This window comes from Cornus florida, unplaced genomic scaffold, assembly GCF_030987335.1.
Source record: "Cornus florida cultivar Cherokee Brave unplaced genomic scaffold, ASM3098733v1 CherokeeBrave_3.0.0_Hap2_Chr11, whole genome shotgun sequence".
Taxonomy (NCBI): domain Eukaryota; kingdom Viridiplantae; phylum Streptophyta; class Magnoliopsida; order Cornales; family Cornaceae; genus Cornus; species Cornus florida.
The window spans coordinates 105,935,916-105,954,222 of NW_026775581.1; the positions used below are offsets into that span (position 1 = coordinate 105,935,916).

General features: G+C 32.8%; 2 protein-coding genes across 2 annotated transcripts; one reads left to right on the top strand and one right to left on the bottom strand.

The window, feature by feature from the left end:
- Positions 1-5,880: 5,880 nt before the first annotated feature.
- On the bottom strand, positions 5,881-7,854 carry LOC132285489 (small ribosomal subunit protein uS14-like). Its single transcript, XM_059787682.1, has 3 exons — positions 7,695-7,854; positions 6,852-6,951; positions 5,881-6,215 (listed from the first exon to the last, which is right to left on the bottom strand). Exons 1-3 carry the CDS (start codon positions 7,754-7,756, stop codon positions 6,207-6,209), a joined length of 171 nt encoding a protein of 56 aa, XP_059643665.1. The 5' UTR covers positions 7,757-7,854; the 3' UTR covers positions 5,881-6,206.
- A 2,345-nt stretch (positions 7,855-10,199) lies between these two features.
- Positions 10,200-16,989, top strand: LOC132283855 (proteasome subunit alpha type-6). The gene is made up of 9 exons (XM_059785886.1): positions 10,200-10,373; positions 10,640-10,734; positions 10,825-10,906; positions 11,599-11,695; positions 12,788-12,846; positions 13,041-13,123; positions 14,383-14,478; positions 15,702-15,761; positions 16,624-16,989. The coding sequence occupies exons 1-9, from the start codon at positions 10,298-10,300 to the stop codon at positions 16,714-16,716; spliced, it is 741 nt and encodes a 246-aa protein (XP_059641869.1). The 5' UTR covers positions 10,200-10,297; the 3' UTR covers positions 16,717-16,989.
- The last annotated feature ends 1,318 nt before the right edge of the window (positions 16,990-18,307 follow it).

Here is an 18,307-nt window from a genome sequence, read left to right on the forward strand (position 1 = left end):
GTTTAGGGGCTGTGCACTTTGTATTGCTATCATTGACGAAGCAATAGGTCAGGCATATAGCAATATTCTGTCAAAACCCTTTTTAAATGTTTAATTATCAAGTAAGAATTCGATCTTGAATAATACTCTATAGAATTTTTTTGATAGAAGGTGATAGAAGTTGAATGCAATGAGTTTTAGTTTAACAACCTCAACTAGTTTATTTTTTTCCTTAGAAGTTCATGAATTTACTAAATTGTCTTTTTAAAAGTATTGTTATTTGCACTCCAAAATAATACTCAGACACTCTATTTATATATATTTATAAATAATATGACAAAAATAACCCTAAACTATTCCAATCGTCTACTTTCTCCTTGATTTTCTCGGAATTCCAAATGTATAAAAAGATATATACTATTTATAATTATAGTAACATTATATAAATATATATACAGTCTCAAATACTGAAAGGAAATAAATCAATTAGAAGTCAAACTTTAATAATTCTAGAAAACTTTAGGCTCAAAAAAAATTACAGTGGAATCCAAAGTTCACAAAAAGATGAGCAATTCCAAGGTTTTCTTAGTTTTGCTGTTAATTCTTTATATATTTTTTAAAAAGTATCAATTTAACTTTTGCTTGTATTGGTTCAATCAGCATTCAATCATTGTCGCAAATTGCAATAGAAAAATTCACTCTGGCTCTCTACAACCTAATCATATGCTTGTTTGATTACTCAATTTAGCAACTGGATTATCAATTTATTCACAGTGAATCAACAATGATGTAATGATTTATTTTTTATAAATTCAATGCAAAAAAAAATAAATTGACTATGTTACCAAAAAAAAAAATTGACTTTTCAATTGAGACATTCATTTTGAGACAGCTAAAAATAAAAAAGGTGAACATTTTTTAAGAGACACATGGAGCATGTAGTATTTTAAGTTGAACTTTTAACTAACAAAAATCAACTTCAAGTCAAGTTATTAGACTTGAGAATTCAATTCAACTTCATCCATGTCGAGAATTCGATTCAACTTTGTTATTCTGTTTCGCTCTTATTGAAACAAGGTTTGGAATCACCCTAATAAGGTTAGAAACGAGTTTGAAAAAAGAGTTTAAAGCCAGTCAAGCTTTGAACCCGTCCGGAGTATTAAAAAATATATAAATAAATTTTCTTTTATTATTTATAATTTTTATTTTTCCTTCATTTCTTATGGTAATTATAAATTTTAACCTTGTTTTTGTTATTATAATGGTTAAATATTGACTATACTTATTTATTTATTATCAAATTCATCTTAAATTTGTTCAAACTTGAATTGTTTTTCTTAAAAAAATATGCATATTGAGGTATTCTAAAATTGCACTAACGATGATGCGGAGTGAATCTAATAAAAGATTTTTATTTGTGAAATGAGTTTGACAATAGAGTGAAACCCCTCTCATTGACATCTCTATATGGAAGATTTTTCAAAAGTTGACAAAGACTGAATAAGAAAATTTATGTAAGCCAACCCATTCATACGATTAAACCAAAATTAAAGATGATGATGATGCTGCTTACTAATGCAGTGATATGATTCAGTTGAGCCGAGAAACATTGATTATGTCGATGCAATTTGAGAGCACTAATGCTATTTTTTTAAGGTCCAATTGCGTAACACCAGCAATAATTAAGTGATAAGGATTGATTGGCGTATGGTCCGCCACAGCCCACGTTTATACTATTAATAATTTGGTAGACCGACCTCGGAGGTCCACCAACAGCGACCGATCAGGACCACCGTGGTCCAGAATCTACCTTTATATCGTAGACTCCTACTCACCTAGATTTAGTCTACCATCTCTCCCATTATATAAATCCATTGTCCACCGCAGGATTAGATATGTCAACTGAAGATTACTACTTTGGAAGACCATCGACGGTGAAAAATTGAGGTGTATATACACCACAAAAAAAAACTTTTTCTAGTTCCAACAGGGATACAAACAAAATCGAAGAAGACTAACTCCTGTCCACCTGCTTTTTCTGACCTTTGCTACATAGGTGTCTTTCCATCAAAATTGACTGTTGCGGACAAAAAACCCAACAAAAGATGTGAAAAATGTGAGAATTAGTGAAGAGTATGGGCCCAGGGGTCCTACGTAATCAAAATGGGGTAGAATCACAGCTTGGTTAAGTTCACGTCCATGTGAAATGAATGGCACCGTTTGTCAACAGTGTGTCTGGTCACAACAATTTTGATTTCATGAAGATCTCCATAGAGGGGTGGACCTGAGAAGTTCGGTTTGAGGGAGCCTAGTGGTACAGCTACAAAAGTTTTAGGTAAATCCTCTGAGATTTGATAAAAGAACATTATCTATTTGTTTTTTAGGCAGAGACATCTCTTAAAGGTTTAAAAATGGACAAAGACACCCCTTTATATGAAAAATTAACCAAATTACCTTTTAACCATTTAGGAGACTTTTTTAATTTTACAATTTAATAAATTGTACCAATCTACCCTAATGAATATTTTGTTATTTACTTTATAAATGTCCCAACTTCTTAAAAATGTAGACATTTAAAATGATTTTTTGATTCAATACATATATTTCAAATAAATTATATTTTGCTATTACTTCTTTTCTTTTTATTTTTTATTTTTAAATTAAGATACTTAATTCTTTTATCTAAAAAAATTAAACCAATCTCTTTTCCTTAAAAATAAAAAATATAGTACCAATATAGCTTTATGCATCATAAATTATATATCAAATATTATGCATTTTTCAATATAAAAGAAATAGGTACCGGTATAACTTTAAGCATCTTAACTTTATGCATGCCTTTGTTTTTTTTTTTTTCCCCCTTTGTTTTATTATTATTTTTTTCCCTTTTATGTTGGAAAATGCATAATATTTGATATATAATTTAAGATGCATAAAGTTATACTGGTACTATATTTTTTATTTTTAAGGAAAAGAGATTGGTTTAATTTTTTTTAGATAAAAGAATTAAGCATCTTAATTTAAAAATAAAAAAAGAAAAAGAAAAGAAGTAATAATAAAATATAATTTATTTGAAATATATGTATTGAATCAAAAAATCATTTTAGACGCCTACAATTTTTAGAAGTTGGGACATTTAAAAAAAAAAAAAAAAAAAAAGAAGTGAACAATATAATAAATTGTTCATGAGGGTAGATTGGTCCAATTTATTAAATTGTAAAGTTAAAAAAGTCTCCTAAACGGTCAAATGATAATTTGATCAATTTATCATGTAAATGAATGTCTTTATCTATTTTTGAACTTTTAGGTGTGGCTATACTTTACCCAAAGTTTTAAAACATTCAAAATTATTATAATATATATATATATATATATATATATATATATATATATATTTCCTCCTTAGGCACGTGTATCGATCTTACACTACACGCATCATTTAAGTCACAAGAGTTGTTCAAAAATGAGATCTCAAAAATTTACCTCTTGAATTCCTACCAACACCTTTGTGCGACAAATTTTAACATATACTTCATTCACCCCTTTTGTTTCGATTTAATTATTCATTTTTCATTTGAATGGTGAAATGAAGATATATGTATATTTTCATAAATACTCTTTTAAGTTGTCAAGATTTTCCAGACATAATAATATAGACATTCAAACTTCAAATGATAATATAGTAATTTTAAATGAGGAGAATTCATTAATTGCGTCTCCCTTCAAAAAAATTTACAATGAAAAAAATTGGTATTTGGATGAATCGAATGCGAAATGGATTTGTAGGGGCCTATTACAGATTTGTCAAAGTAAGTTTGGGGATCATATGTCAAATTTGAGGAGACTTGATCCTTAAAGAGAGGCCCAAATTATGGAATTTTTAGAAATTTTGGGGGATGGTCCCCTTGTTCCCTCTTATGTTCTACCTGTCTCCATAGATTTCGATCTAACCGAGCTACAGGCTCCACTTATGTTCTACCTGTCTCCATAGATTTCGATTCAACCGAGCTACAGGCTCCACTCCGTACCATTTCAGGTTAAGTTGTGAAAGCATCCAATTAAGGTTTTATAAGATTTAAAAGGTCCGCCACGTAGCCATGTGCATTAGATTTCTCTTCTTCTTTTTTCCAATTCTTTTGATTTGATCATCCCTCTATTTTTTTTTTTTTTTGACACCTTTTTCCTCTTTAATGAAATTTATATACACATCATCCAGACATATATAATACACACCCCAAGGAATTATTTGCACGATCAAACCTTAAATCTGATATCCCATAAGGCACCGACTTGCCCAGTTGAGCCAACCCCTTGAATTATAATACACAAATCTTATTTTTTATTCTTCTAATTTATTCAAAACTCGGTATAAATCACATAGGTAGATACAGTCTCTAATTCATTATCAACTTGGTTCTTTGCTTCACTCTCTCACTTTACCTCATTTAATCTCAACCATGCTACTTAACCTGTTTCAATAATGCACTCAATATTCGTATTTAAACATCTTTTTAACCACCTAATGATTACAAGTCACAAATAAGAACCTCAAATTTTAATCAATTTGGTACCCCGTCCTTTAAAATCCTGTTGAAACTCACATGTGATTTTGTTGAGGTCAACCTTTCAGAGTTTGAAAAGGCAGTAACACATTTCTCCCACCGAGATGCACACACTGTATCTGTATCTATCCTGTGTTAAAATAAGAGTGGATTTCATCCCCTGCTTAAAGACTGACAGAGATGCCTCCTATATTCTAGCGTCTAAATCTGCTTCCATTGGATATTTGGATTTATAGTAAGGAGCAATTTGGGACATCGCACGACCGCGGATGTGGAGGGCACCCGGACACCCCGTTATGGACCTTAAGAGAAATGATTAATAAGAGAGTCCGGATTAATCGGGATGTTCCGGTAATCGGAGAGTCTGGATTGGACATAACTATTTAATAATTTCTTATTTCCTTAATGATCGAGCCTGAACAGTGGTAATGATCGAGCCTGAACAGTGGCTGAATCACGACAAATTATTGGGTCCCCGGGGATACCACCTCATCAAGCCTGACATGGTTACCCCAATCACATAATGCCATGATAAGTCAAATCTTAACCGTAGAAAGTGAAATGTGAGATATTCAGGAAGGAAAAAAATAAAAATTTTAAAATTTTGCTTATCAATCTTCCCTGTGGGATTTTCATTACATCCTCTCCATGCTAAAAATGTTTCTTCGCAAGTCACAGCTCAGTTCATCCATGTCAAGTGCAAGGCAACAGAAAAACTCACCAGATGACTGATGCTTGGAGTCCACCCACGCCAAAAGAAGAATTCTATTAACATGAACAAATATACCTCTCAGTTAGGAGGAGACAGGTATAAGACTATATTAACATGTTGGGATAAGTGAATTACCGATCCTCCGTCTACGAGACAGATAAATCGAGCTTGAGCCTGGGAAAACCTTTCACCCATGTCATGCAAACAGATAACATCAACAGTACAGCTACTCACCCCATATACAAGGAGCCAGGAAATGGTGATAGCAATAAAATGGCTGCTGCCACAGAATTTACCATCGGACTATTGTGAACCAGCAAGCACAATTTAGTCTCAGTTGAAATGGGACTGAGTGCCCCTTGGTTGCAATGAAATGAGTCGAGGCCTTCTTAACACAGCTCATGTTTAAAGAATAATAAGATGTTATTAAATGATCAAATAATATGTAAGTTGTTGTGAAGGTAAATCAGTAGAATGTCATTGAGAGTCTTTGTGCTTTCAGTTCAAGATCCATGGGATGTCAAAACCACCTCTAAAAGAGCACTTTATTTCAGAGGCCCTGAAATTATATGACTTCAAATTACTTAAAGCCCTTTTTGGCAAGAAAGCAAATTAGCATAGCACCCATGCAGCCAAATCAGTGGAATGTCATTAAGACACGTTAAAAAATGTTGAAGAATAGTGAATAGGCACTCATATCTGGGTGATACATAAAACACCAAAAAGTGCATCTAGATTGTTGTACAAACTAAACATCAACATCCGCTAAAATTGAAGATATAGTCCAGAGTACTCGAGGATAAACAACCATAACAAGTTCCTCATCTAAATTTATTTATAAAATGACTCATAGAGCAAATAAAGATTTCTCAATTTCATTTCCTTAATTGCATACTGAAAACCAGAACTGAATCCTGTCCTTTCATTCTTTTTCTGAGCACTGAACCTTGTCCTCAACGGTACTGAAATGTGGAAAAAAATAAAAATAAATAAAAATAAAAGGAATAAATAAATAAATAATGGATAATCAAAACAGCAAACAAATATTTAAATCAAAGAAAAGTATCCATGCGTGCAAAATTTGCAAATCTATCTTACAGGTATTGGAACAAAATGTATTTTCTATGGTAGGTGCTGAATAAAATATCAACTTATATGTCATTCATCGTCAACTTCACACAACTATAAATTCACACATATCTTCATTTAGTAAATGAATATATGCAAAACCTATATTGACGTAGACAAGGCAATTTAGTTTGTGGCGTATTTCTTATCAACAAGGCCGGCGCTGATGGAACCTTAACTGAAAGAAACATAAATGACATTGGTGTATGGCTGTCTTAAAAAAGAAAAATGCAGACAGATTACTAACTATAAACATTGAAAGGATGTTCATTTCCGTGAACTACATTTTTTTCTAGGAAGATCTGCACAGATCATGGGACAGGATACCCGGTTTTCTTCACACTATAACATTTATATATGTAAAGTTGTAAACCCTACAGAATGTATGGTGCTTTTCATCTGTGTTTAAACTATGACAAGTACGACATAATTTACTCCCTCGATAATCTACATCAAACATTAAAACTAACCTTGATGAAGCCAATCGCCTTAGCATTGCTGTGGAAGCACTGCCTGCAGCACATAAGCCCATACTTCCTGATCAATCCATGAGGGTTCCCACAAACACGGCTGAAACACAAGCACAGGAAAAACACATCATCATAAAAAGTGAGAGTGCACACACAGAGAAGGGAAAAAAAATCCAAAGTTTTTTAATTAACTTGTCCCATGCAGCAAACAGGAAAACCAACAAAGCAAGTAGCCTAAAATTCCTCTCCTTTTTTTTCCCAAACATCCCGTATAAAGCAATAAATCCTAATTTGCATCAAAAGTCCAAACTTCAAGCTAACGATTTTGGGTGGTTAGCACTCAAAGAGTGTTATGCTTAACATTCCACGCATTTCATTGGGAATACTCTTAATACCCAATAAATTATAATCACAATAGATTGTTATAAATCATCGATTTTGCGATAAATTAATGGGAAACATAAAAAATAAAAAATAATAAAATTAGAATAATATAAAACTTGCATCGTTAGAACTTGTGTGTCTATATACATATATATATGTATATATAACTTGCACAGTTGTTATGAAAGTTCTGAACTTGTTAAAAACTGTGAGAACCCATTGATTTGTTGCCAAAGCTGAGGAATGTGGTGAACCAGTCAAATAACAAGTTATTTAAATTGAAGTACCCAATCAAACTGCTCAAATCAGCATATGTGAATTTAAAGAGAAGAAGATTAGATCACGCGATTAGTTCAGATCAATCAACAAAGCATAAATGTTGACCAAAAAATTAAAAGATAAAAGCTTTTGATTAATGGATCGTGTCGAAGAGCCGAAAATGAAGAAGATGAGTCTCACCAGGTACGTGAACCAGGACCGTAGTTCTTGGGATGAGAGTTCCAAACGTTGGAGTGACCCATTCTTCTTCGCTGAGTAGATCCGAAGCTTCAGAGGCCGAAGACAGAGATACTTCAAGACGATGATTGTCCGCGTACAAAAACCCTAGATTGCAGTAAAAGTACTAGAATGGATACTGAGGTGGTGAAATTATCTCATGTGCTAGAGACCACGATATGCATCTATTCACCAACATATTCTGTAAATTTTATTGAATTAACCGATTTAAGATTACATTCTGGTGTAAAACAATACTTTTAATAATTATACAATTATAGACTCGAACTTGAGTTGTTTTACTTGTTATGCTCTTTTTTACTTGTTATGCTCTTTTTATTATTATTTGCAAGATTTTTTTTTTGGTTCAAAAACTACTACTATGCAAATTTTAAAGTATATATGATTTTAGGAATAGAATGAGAATGGAAATGGAATAAAATTGTTATTTTCATTTTATTGTTTAGTTGTAAATATGAAACGTGCAAGAATGTAATGATAAAATTTATTTATTGTTTGGTTTGACCAATTTAAATTTTAGAATGAAAAGAATTTCAAATTGAATTCTCCAAAATAACTTAGTAACAAATAAATTAAATTAACAAAATAATATTTTCTATATTTTTTTGGGTTAAAGTCATAAAACTTCCCTCAACTTTTAAAATCGTGCATAAAACCCCCTAAATTGATAAAACTTATCAAGTTACCGCCAAACTCGTGACCAACCCATAAAATGAATTGTGAAATATCAAATTTTATCTTTCTATTTAATATTGAATTAAAGGTTATAATTATTATTTTAAAAATTACAAAAATACCCTTATCTTTTTCCCTAGTACTTTGAAAGTCAAATTTGATTTGATAGCTTTTACTGTAATTAATAGGGTATTTTTGTAATTTTAAAACAATAATTGTAGCTTTTAATTTAATATTAATATTAAGATTTAATCTGACATTTCACAATCCATTTAACAAGTCAGTCATATGTGTTGGTGGTAACTTGATAAGCTTGTTAGTTTATGGGTTTTTAAAAAAATAAAATAAAATAAAAATTACCAAGGATTTTATGCACGAATTTGAAAGTAGATAAGTTTTTTTTTTTTTTGTGATTTTAACTCATATATATATTTTTTAAATAAATGACAACGGTGGAGGTGGAAAGTTGGTAATGATATAGGTAGTAGTATTGGAAGGCAACAATGGTGGTGACGATAGTGGAGTTGATAGAAGGTGGTGGCAATAGTGACGGTGGAAAGTGTCAGTGGTGTAAGTAATTATAGTGGAAGGCAATGATAGTAATAGTGGTATAATGGCGGCGGAAGGGGGTAACGGTGGTGGTGGAAGTCGATGGAGGTGACGATAGTGGCAGTGGTGGTGGAGGTACGGCAGCAGCGAAGGGAAGTGGAGGCGGCAGCGGGTGTGGTGCTGGTGGCATGGTGAAAGGCAGCAGTGGTGGATGGTGGAAGTGGAAGTTGGCGGTAGCGGTGACAACAACGGTGGTAACAATAATGGTGACGATGGTAGCACGCGGCAATGATGATGGTGGAAGGCAATGAAAGTGGTGATGGTCAAATGTGGTAATGTGGTGGAAATTGACGGTAGTGGTGGAAGGTAGTGGAGGCGGCAACGGTGCAGTGGTTGAGGGCGGCATTAATGGTACATGACGATGACAATGATGGTGGTGAAAAGCAATAGAGGTGGCAAATATGAAAGGCGGCGGTGGTTGTGGTGGTGGTTTTGAGACTTGAAACATGAGATGTTTTAGGAATTTGATATTTAAAATTTGTTTATTTGGAAATGGAATGACCATTTTCGTATGTTTAGTTGTGAAATGGGTTTTCATTTTCACGAATGAGTTTTATTTTCAATGGAATGATCATTCCCATTTTAAATTGCATATCAAACAAAAGAATGATTGGAATAGACATTCCATTCGTAAACACCAACTGAATCACTAATTATTTGAAGCTTAAAAATAATATTAAAAGAATATATTTAAATTGAAAAGAAAAGCCACGAATGAACTTGTGAAAACCAAAAACTAGTATGTTAAAATATATAAAAAGTTGAAGAGATAAATAAGATAGAATAACAAGAGAATTTATAAGCCATTAGAAGTTACATCGACACACAAAGGACTACCTCACTTTTTATTATCAACTTTCTCTTTATTGTGTTTACAAATTTCCACCTCTATTTGTAGTTAAAGAAGAGTTGTAAAAAAATAAAATAAGAGATTTGTTTTACAAAAATATGATTATAAAGAAAAAAAATTACAAAGAAAGTTAAAAGATAAATACGATAATAATCAATCAATTCTATTTGAAAAAACTTGTTTATCAAGCATAGCCACTTTAACACTTCCTGAAGGCGGACGTGAATTATACAAGTGTAAAACTGATTAAAGGAGTAAACGACGTCGTTTGTTTTTAACTCGATTTTATTCAAAGAGGGTCCGTATTTCAGAAACGAATGAAGAAGGTTACTTGTATATTGAGAAAAACTTGAATCTGTGAACAAAAGCACAAAACCCTAGCGATAGATCGAAAGGATTGAAAATTTGAAAGATGAGTCGTGGAAGCGGAGGTGGATATGATCGTCACATTACGATCTTCTCTCCCGAAGGTCGTCTCTTCCAAGTAGGTATGAATTCTCAACCACATCTGAAACTGTTACAGATTCGATTGATCTACTACTAGGTTTCGGATGAACTAATTGCCGTTTGCTAGATGAGGAAATTTTAAGGAGAATAAAGTAAAATAAATTATTAGGTCTTACGTTTTATTTGTCTAAGCCATTTAGTTATTTCAATAGTTGAGTGAGGTTTTTGCTATCTATAAGTACCAAATAGCAAACATAATTCTATATTTAGAATCTGAAAAGCTTTGGATTTCTAAATGGGCGAACAGAGTATGCGTTTAAAGCTGTTAAAGCTGCTGGAATTACTTCGATTGGTGTCCGAGGAAAGGACTCGGTATGCGTTGTAACTCAGAAGAAGGTTCCGGTGAGTATTGTTGGTTATTGATGATTGAAACTATGTTTTCTTTGTTGACTTGAACTTACATATGCCTTTTCATTCTGGATTCTTATGCAGGACAAGCTTTTGGATCAGACTAGTGTTACACATCTGTTTCCGGTTACTAAGTACCTTGGGTTATTAGCAACTGGCATGACAGGTTCATTTCAAATGATATTTTGGCATAACTAATTTGAAATTTCGGTAACAGTGAAAATCATATAGTTAAGCATAGACCATAGACGTTTGATAATTGTTATATTACTACTTTAAGAGAAGTAAGCAAAGTCTCCCAGATAGAGCATGCCCTTCCCTTTAATACTGACTCAACCACGAACTGTTAATCCTCACATGCCTGAACATCATCTTTTTTAGGTCTAGAAATAGACCCCCCATACTCTTCGACTATTTAGCATTTCCCGTTCTGTAACTTGTTTTTATATTCCCAAGTAGTATAATTGCTTCATCCTTGAATAGTACAAAAAGGAATTTGCTGACATTCCCTATTTAATCCATCAGATGTGCTGAATATCATGAGAAGACCTGTAACTTTAAAAGTACTTTTCATAAGTTTTCATGATTGGACTGCTCGATTGCCTATTATATTGAAGGGAATTCACACATGAAGATAAAATATCTATGATGCTATTCAATTTAATGAAATCAGTTGGATAAAAGTCGGTTGCTTACATATGGCTGCTTAGAAAGCACATTTCTTTGTAACCCTTAGGCAATTATCATTCCAAATTTAGCATTTACTGATTATCAGTGGTTTATGAGATTCAAATGTGAGTGTGTTCATTGCTCTTTTGGATGAGTAAAGCTTCAGTCATGGTTGGGATGTCATTTCAGCTGATGCAAGGACCTTGGTTCAACAAGCAAGGAATGAAGCTGCCGAGTTTCGTTTCAAATATGGATATGAGATGCCTGTTGACGTATTGGCTAAATGGTATAATGATATATTCTCACTAAAATCAAATTTTGCCGATTTAACATGCCATGCAGTTATTTCTTTGTAAAGCAGTCGTTCAACTAAATGTGTTGATATGATTTGAGCTTGAAATATTTTTGATGTCTTTTTTGTAATTTTCCTGCATTTTTATTGTAAGAACGTCTCATGAAATCGGACGTCTTTTCATTTTTTCCCCCTTTCCAAAGAATTGATAGTTTAATACTTTAATGAACTTTGTTACTCCACAGACTGTATCATGCCACAAGGTTGTTGACAAGAAAAATATTGTTCAATTATTTCGATTTATTCATACATCAGTATTCTTTGTGATGTTCTTTTACCTTTTCTTCTATGAAATGACCAGTATGCACTTTGATTTTACGAGTGAATATGGAAGTAAAGTTTGTTTATTCACATGGTTGGTATGGTTTTCTATGTTTCCTGAGTCAGCAATATTTGGATTATACTCATTTATATTGCAAATTTCATTTTATCTAGCTTTTTGTTTTTTATAAGTAAATATAACTAGCTTTTGAAAGCTCGAGAATGACGATGGTGACTCTTTTACACGTATCCAAGCAAGTGATGGATGTGGTTGAGCACATAGCACATTCCTTTGTTTCTCAAAAAACATTTCTTAATATATTTGTCTGTTTATAAATTAGTGGAGGCTTTCCCTGAGCTATCAAATGAGCTTTCTCTGCTAGACTTTCACCATCACAACTAATGCTTGGGACAACTAATCCCCTAATTAGGGATGCTGTTAATAATAAATACTTTTGTTTCTTGAAAAATGTTCACATTATTATTACTATTGAGAGCTAAAATGTGGCTATTTGCCTATTACTCATCGGTTCATAAAATAGCTAAATGTTTTCCAAGCAGTCACGTATTTTTTCTCCACTTCCCTCTTACCGTTCTCTTCACAAGAAATGCTCAAAAATGATGATATTGCCGTCAGAGTATTATTTATTTATTATTATTATTATTTATTTTTTGCATTTGACATAATTGTAAAACCATTTCATGCAACCTACTACATTGGTGTTTTCTCTTTATTTTTCATTTTATTTATTATTTTTTTTGCAGGATTGCAGACAAATCACAAGTTTATACTCAACATGCCTATATGAGACCTCTTGGAGTAGGTTTGTGTTAGTCGTTTACACAGTTGTGAAAGTCCATTTTTATTCTAGAGCTTCATATAATGAAATCACATATCCTGTAGTAGGGCTCCATATCATATGATCATGCATCAAATTTAAATTTTTATTTATTTCTTTGGTTCATTAGATTGTTTACTGAACTTATTTGCATTATTAACTATATTTATCTTTGGCAGTCGCTATGGTTTTGGGTATTGATGATGAATTTGGGCCTCGGCTCTTTAAGTGTGATCCAGCTGGTCATTTCTTTGGTCACAAGGTATATGCATCAATTTTTTTTTTTTCCACATCATGTGTCAAATCTTGTTGTGCAGTTTACTTACTTATTTATCTTTACTTAATATGAGAAGAGGACAAATTGCAAGTAGTGAACAGAATGCCATGACATTTATCAAGCTAAAAGAATAAGTTTTTGTTTACTTCGGATGTGCACACTCATGTTCTTCCAAACCATTCACTGCCTTGGCCCTTTGAAGACAAATAATATTCTAATGCCGTGTCATCTAGATTTTGTAAATATGTTACCTTAATACTTCGATATTGTTTGGATAACATAATATAATAAATCAAATAGACATACACTTTGTATTTTCTATGTGCCCATCTTTGTACTTATCCCTGACCTTAGCCAAGAGCTGGAAACTCATTCATTGTATGGTCTGCAATCTCTTCTTGGAAGATCACCATGGCTTGCTGATTTGGCTGTCAATGAAGATTGTGGGAGGGATAAGCTGTCATAGAAGATTGTTTAGGTGGATTGGGGGGGGGAGGGGGGGGGGGGGGGGGGGGTGTGGGGGGGCGCGGTGTTCAGCTATTTTAACCTTTTTGTTCTCGATAGGAATAATGGACTCATGGGCTTGAAGCTTAAAGGGTTCCCACTTTCTAGGAATCAAAAAGGTAGAGGCCAACAGAAGTTGAATCATAGTTCTTCTCACTCCCAGGTTAGGCAGTTCATTGTCATTACTTCGTGTGTTGGAGTAGTTTTGAAAACCACAAGCAATTAAGATGGTGTTGGAGCAATACTAATTGTTCTTATTGTATTTACGGGACTGATACTTTAGCAAAGTGGTTCCATGAGTATCTCCCAAGTTCCCAACTTATTTGCCAGCTATGGACTTGGAATTGATTAGATTGCAAAGAAGTTAGATATTGACTAAATTGCAGCATGGTGACATATCAACTAGTTATGGATTATATTTCTTTCACCAGTTAATCTCAATTATTATTATTATCATATAGCATTTATTTGCGTGACCTACTTTAAAAAGATTATATCCTTTTGACATTTTATTGGGGTTTTTTGAATTTCTTCTAACCGAAATTTTTTCAACTCATTCAGGGAAAAAAAAAAAATAATAAACTCGAACTGTTAGGTGTTAGTTTTGGCTTAATTAGCGAAAAGATATTTTGCTACTTTCCTGGAACTCGAGCTATTCTTTTCATTATTTGTTATGTTTTTTACTACCTGACTGTTATTTTTCAAAATAATGCTTGGGAACTCATTGTGAATTTTTATAGGCAACAAGCGCTGGATCAAAAGAGCAAGAGGCAATAAATTTCCTAGAGAAGAAAATGAAGAATGATCCTGCATTTACCTATGAGGAGACGGTGCAGGTAGATGTTTATTTTTTATACAGTTGAATGGCTTTCATTTTTCTGCCTTCCATATATATATATGTGTGTGTGTGTGTGTGTATATTTCGCTTGCTTACTTAAGCAATGCTGCAGTTAATTGGATAATTTGGGTTTTTGTAAAATTCATTGTTACTTCCAAATGTTCACCCGTTTGATATTTATTGTTTACAATGTGAGTTATATGTATTTGTTACCAGAATTGACTAGTATCATTTAAAATCCTAAAATTCCCCTTCATTTTCTCGCAGTTTATATGAAGACATGAATTGTTTTTTATTTTTTTTGATAATTTGGATTTCTTTCAGGGGAGCAGAAACAAAGAGAGATTCGTTGGCTTTAATTACTATTTTCTGTGATTTTATGTGATGATATCATAAAATCATGCAGAGCCATGATAATATTTTGTGAGACTGTCAGCTCCGAGTCAGTAGTTAAATGCTTAAGTTGTTCTACTTATTCGAGCTTCTATAAGTTACTTTTTTACTCCACGTATTTGCAAGGCATCTGATATGAAGTTCACAGGCATTTGTCTACTATTTACACCTATAGAAATGAAAATGAACATACAAAATTGGCTTCTGTATTTAGTTCAACCCCAATTCTGTTACAGGAGTAATGTTCGAAGGAGATGAATTGGGATACGTGTAGTTAAGTGGAGCGGTAGTAGTGTTCCACTTAATTGAACTGGTTAAACTAAATTGCATCAGGTTTTGGGTAGATAAATTCAAAAGAGAAGTGTAGTCCATTCCCAGCAATTGAGTGTTATTCTGTTTAGATTGAAGAATAATATTTGATAGCCCTAGAATAAAAAATAAATAAAAATAAAATTGAGCAGATACATTTTATGCATAAGTTTCATTAGTTGTTTTTGTTTTCAAAACTAACTTTTGTTGTTTTTATGCTGTTTCAATGATTGCATCTATGCTGCTTTTGTCCTACCTTTGGTATTTTTTCATCACAATTATCTTCAATGGTATGCCAATGGGCTTTTAGACTTCCTCTCTTTGATGTATAAACATAATGAAAACAATGTTATCCCCCAATAACTTTTGGTGTTTTTCCTTGAGATTGTCTTGGGATGTCAACAACGGATCTGTGATTGTCGTATACTAGGTGAATATTAGCGTTCATGTGTGTGCATACATTTTTTTTTATTTCATATTTTTGAAGTTTAATATCACCGAATTCTTTCCATTGCACAGACAGCAATTTCTGCCCTGCAATCTGTTCTACAAGAGGACTTCAAGGCGAATGAGATTGAGGTATGAAAGAACCCATTTCTAGTTAAATTATATGTTAAAATGGAAAGGGGACTTCCAACTATATTGTTATGCAGAGCCTACCTGAATTGCTGAAGATTTTAGATTTTTTTAGTTGGATTATATGATGTGGCATCACTTAGAAGGCTAGAACTGCTACAAAACTTGGCTCTGCATGGCAGACTATGCTAATCCTCGCATCAATTAATTTTCCTACAATCTTGTTAAATGAAACTGATTACTCCTCTTATGAGCTCTCTCTCTCTTCCCCCTCTCCCACTCCTTATTAGAATTGTTTCCTTCGTGTGTCATCCTGCGTTTCCCCATCTACTTGTGAGAATATTTTTCCACTTGTAGTTGATTTTGGAGTACTTATTTTACACAATCTCAAAATTTAGGTAATTTTAAATCCTATAAGTTTGTCAAAGATGTCATTTGAACGGAAGGGTTGGGGTTAAGGTTTGATTCTTATTGCTTACAAAAAAAAATATTGTAAATTCCTGTACATCAATCTCAGCGTTGGAATCTCCATTGGTCCTTGGCAAATAGGTATAGAAGGAGGATCTAGAGGAAGTGTAAATGTGCTAGTCCTTCACTTGTTCCTGTTTGTCTGTTCCTTTAATTCAATTTTGGCCGTTAGAGTTGTGGCTGCGTTGGACAGAAATTTACATGTGTACGCACACATATGAGATATAACATTATGGGTTGACAATTATGTTTATCCAACTTAATAGATTTTAATTTAGGTCGGGTAGACTGGTCTGTCCAAATTTGGGAGAATGACTTTTGAATTCATTTGTATAAGGTATGCATATATTTATTCTCTTTTGTTATTGTTATCTTTAACATTTATATGTTTTGTCAGGTTGGAGTTGTGAGGAAGGAGAATCCTGTGTTCAGAGTATTGTCCACAGAGGAGATTGACGAACATTTGACTGCAATAAGTGAGCGTGATTAAGTACCGGTCAGAATCTGAAAATGCATTCGGGTAGTGATTCAGATTTTATAAATTGCAAGATGATTTTTCATTCTAGTAATCATTAGACCTGTTCTTAAAGCAGATTGCCTGAGGTTTAATTGTGCCAGAGACCCAGAAGGGTTCTTGCCCTCTTAATATTTTTTCTGTGAAATTCTTGGCCTCCTAATGTTCTATATATTGTTGGATTACAAGAGATTGAATTTAAATCAGGTAAGGCCATGCACGGAATGGATTGGACCTTGTTTTTGTTAATGTAGCAGTCGTTTGACACTGTTGACAGTAGATTTCAGTATGAAATAATCACTTCCTGGATGATTTTAATTTTTTTTACCCCCAACACCACCGATTAAGGTATGTGGGTCCTATTGGATCTTAGGTCCGTGTTCCTTGGTTCCCAAATGTCCCCCCTCGCCCCGGCAGATATTGATTTTCCTTCAATTAATAGGCTTTCTTGAAGGATTCACTTAACAGAGCCTGTTGGATCTTAAACTCCACCTGCCCTGAATATTACTTGACAGGTGCTGACATCCATCGCAAGCATATAACCAGTTAAATGCATTTAGTTTTGCAAAATGATATTTACACGGATCTATTCATCTATGCATCAGGGAATGAGGTCCTCCACGTTTTGCATAAACAACTAATCAGAAATGCTAAGTTAAGTAACTCATTTTAACAAATGATTAGGTGATTTATTGCAACAAATCAGTGCAAGTGTTACTACTCTTTAGTTATAAATATGATTACTTTGGTTTTAGGTCACTAGAGTTTTAAATGTAACTGAAATTTCTGTAGTTTAAAACTGCGTTTTAAGTTTATATGGAGTAATTTTGAAATTACTTCCAACTCTTTCCATTGATGTTACTCTACTTGTAAAAACGTTTTTATTTTGTTATTTGTTTTTTTATTACAACAATAATGTCACAGTGCCCTTAATATCATAAATTCGTTTGATCATACTAAAAATTTGTAAGATATGATATTCAAGTGATATGCTACAAATAGGAAGATCTCATCTGATTTACTGAATAATAAAAAATCAAGAAAACAATGGACAAATTCTTCCAACTGCACATTTTATTTAAAGGTAGAATGCTAAAAAAATTAAATAATTACCAGCATGAACTATCTATTTGGTAATTACCTTCGATTGCGAAAACTTGTTAATTGTCTTCGGTTATTTTCTTTTAAAAAAATAGGATGTAATTGGTTATATTTTCCTTTTTCAAACTATATTCTCTTATAGAAAGGTACGAAGAGGATAATTTGCAATTTTTTGTTTTAATGATTTAGAGACTATTTGAATTCAACAAGGTTATGCTTTAAATTTTTTCCAACTCCATCAATTTCAATTGGAAGACTTAAATTTCGCACAGTTGAACACAACCTAAGGTTATTTATAAATGCAAAGGTTTTTTTTTTTTTTTTTGGCATTCCTATATCAGGTACAAGAAAGGTAAAATGCAGCTACTTAGAAAATATTACTGATATTATTACACAAATAGTAACTTATTTGAGGAGGATTTGCAGCTTCCAATCCACTTCTGAAACATAAATTTTCTTTTATATA

Excerpts from the sequence above, each read along its gene's own strand:
- LOC132283855 (XM_059785886.1), top strand. The coding sequence starts at position 10,298 with ATGAGTCGTGGAAGCGGAGGTGGATATGATCGTCACATTACGATCTTC. Across the intron at positions 10,735-10,824 it reads TAACTCAGAAGAAGGTTCCG|GACAAGCTTTTGGATCAGAC; the intron begins GTGAGTATTGTT and ends ATTCTTATGCAG. Across the intron at positions 15,762-16,623 it reads TCAAGGCGAATGAGATTGAG|GTTGGAGTTGTGAGGAAGGA; the intron begins GTATGAAAGAAC and ends ATGTTTTGTCAG.
- LOC132285489 (XM_059787682.1), bottom strand. The coding sequence starts at position 7,756 with ATGGGTCACTCCAACGTTTGGAACTCTCATCCCAAGAACTACGGTCCT. Across the intron at positions 6,952-7,694 it reads GGTCCTGGTTCACGTACCTG|CCGTGTTTGTGGGAACCCTC; the intron begins GTGAGACTCATC and ends CTTGTGTTTCAG.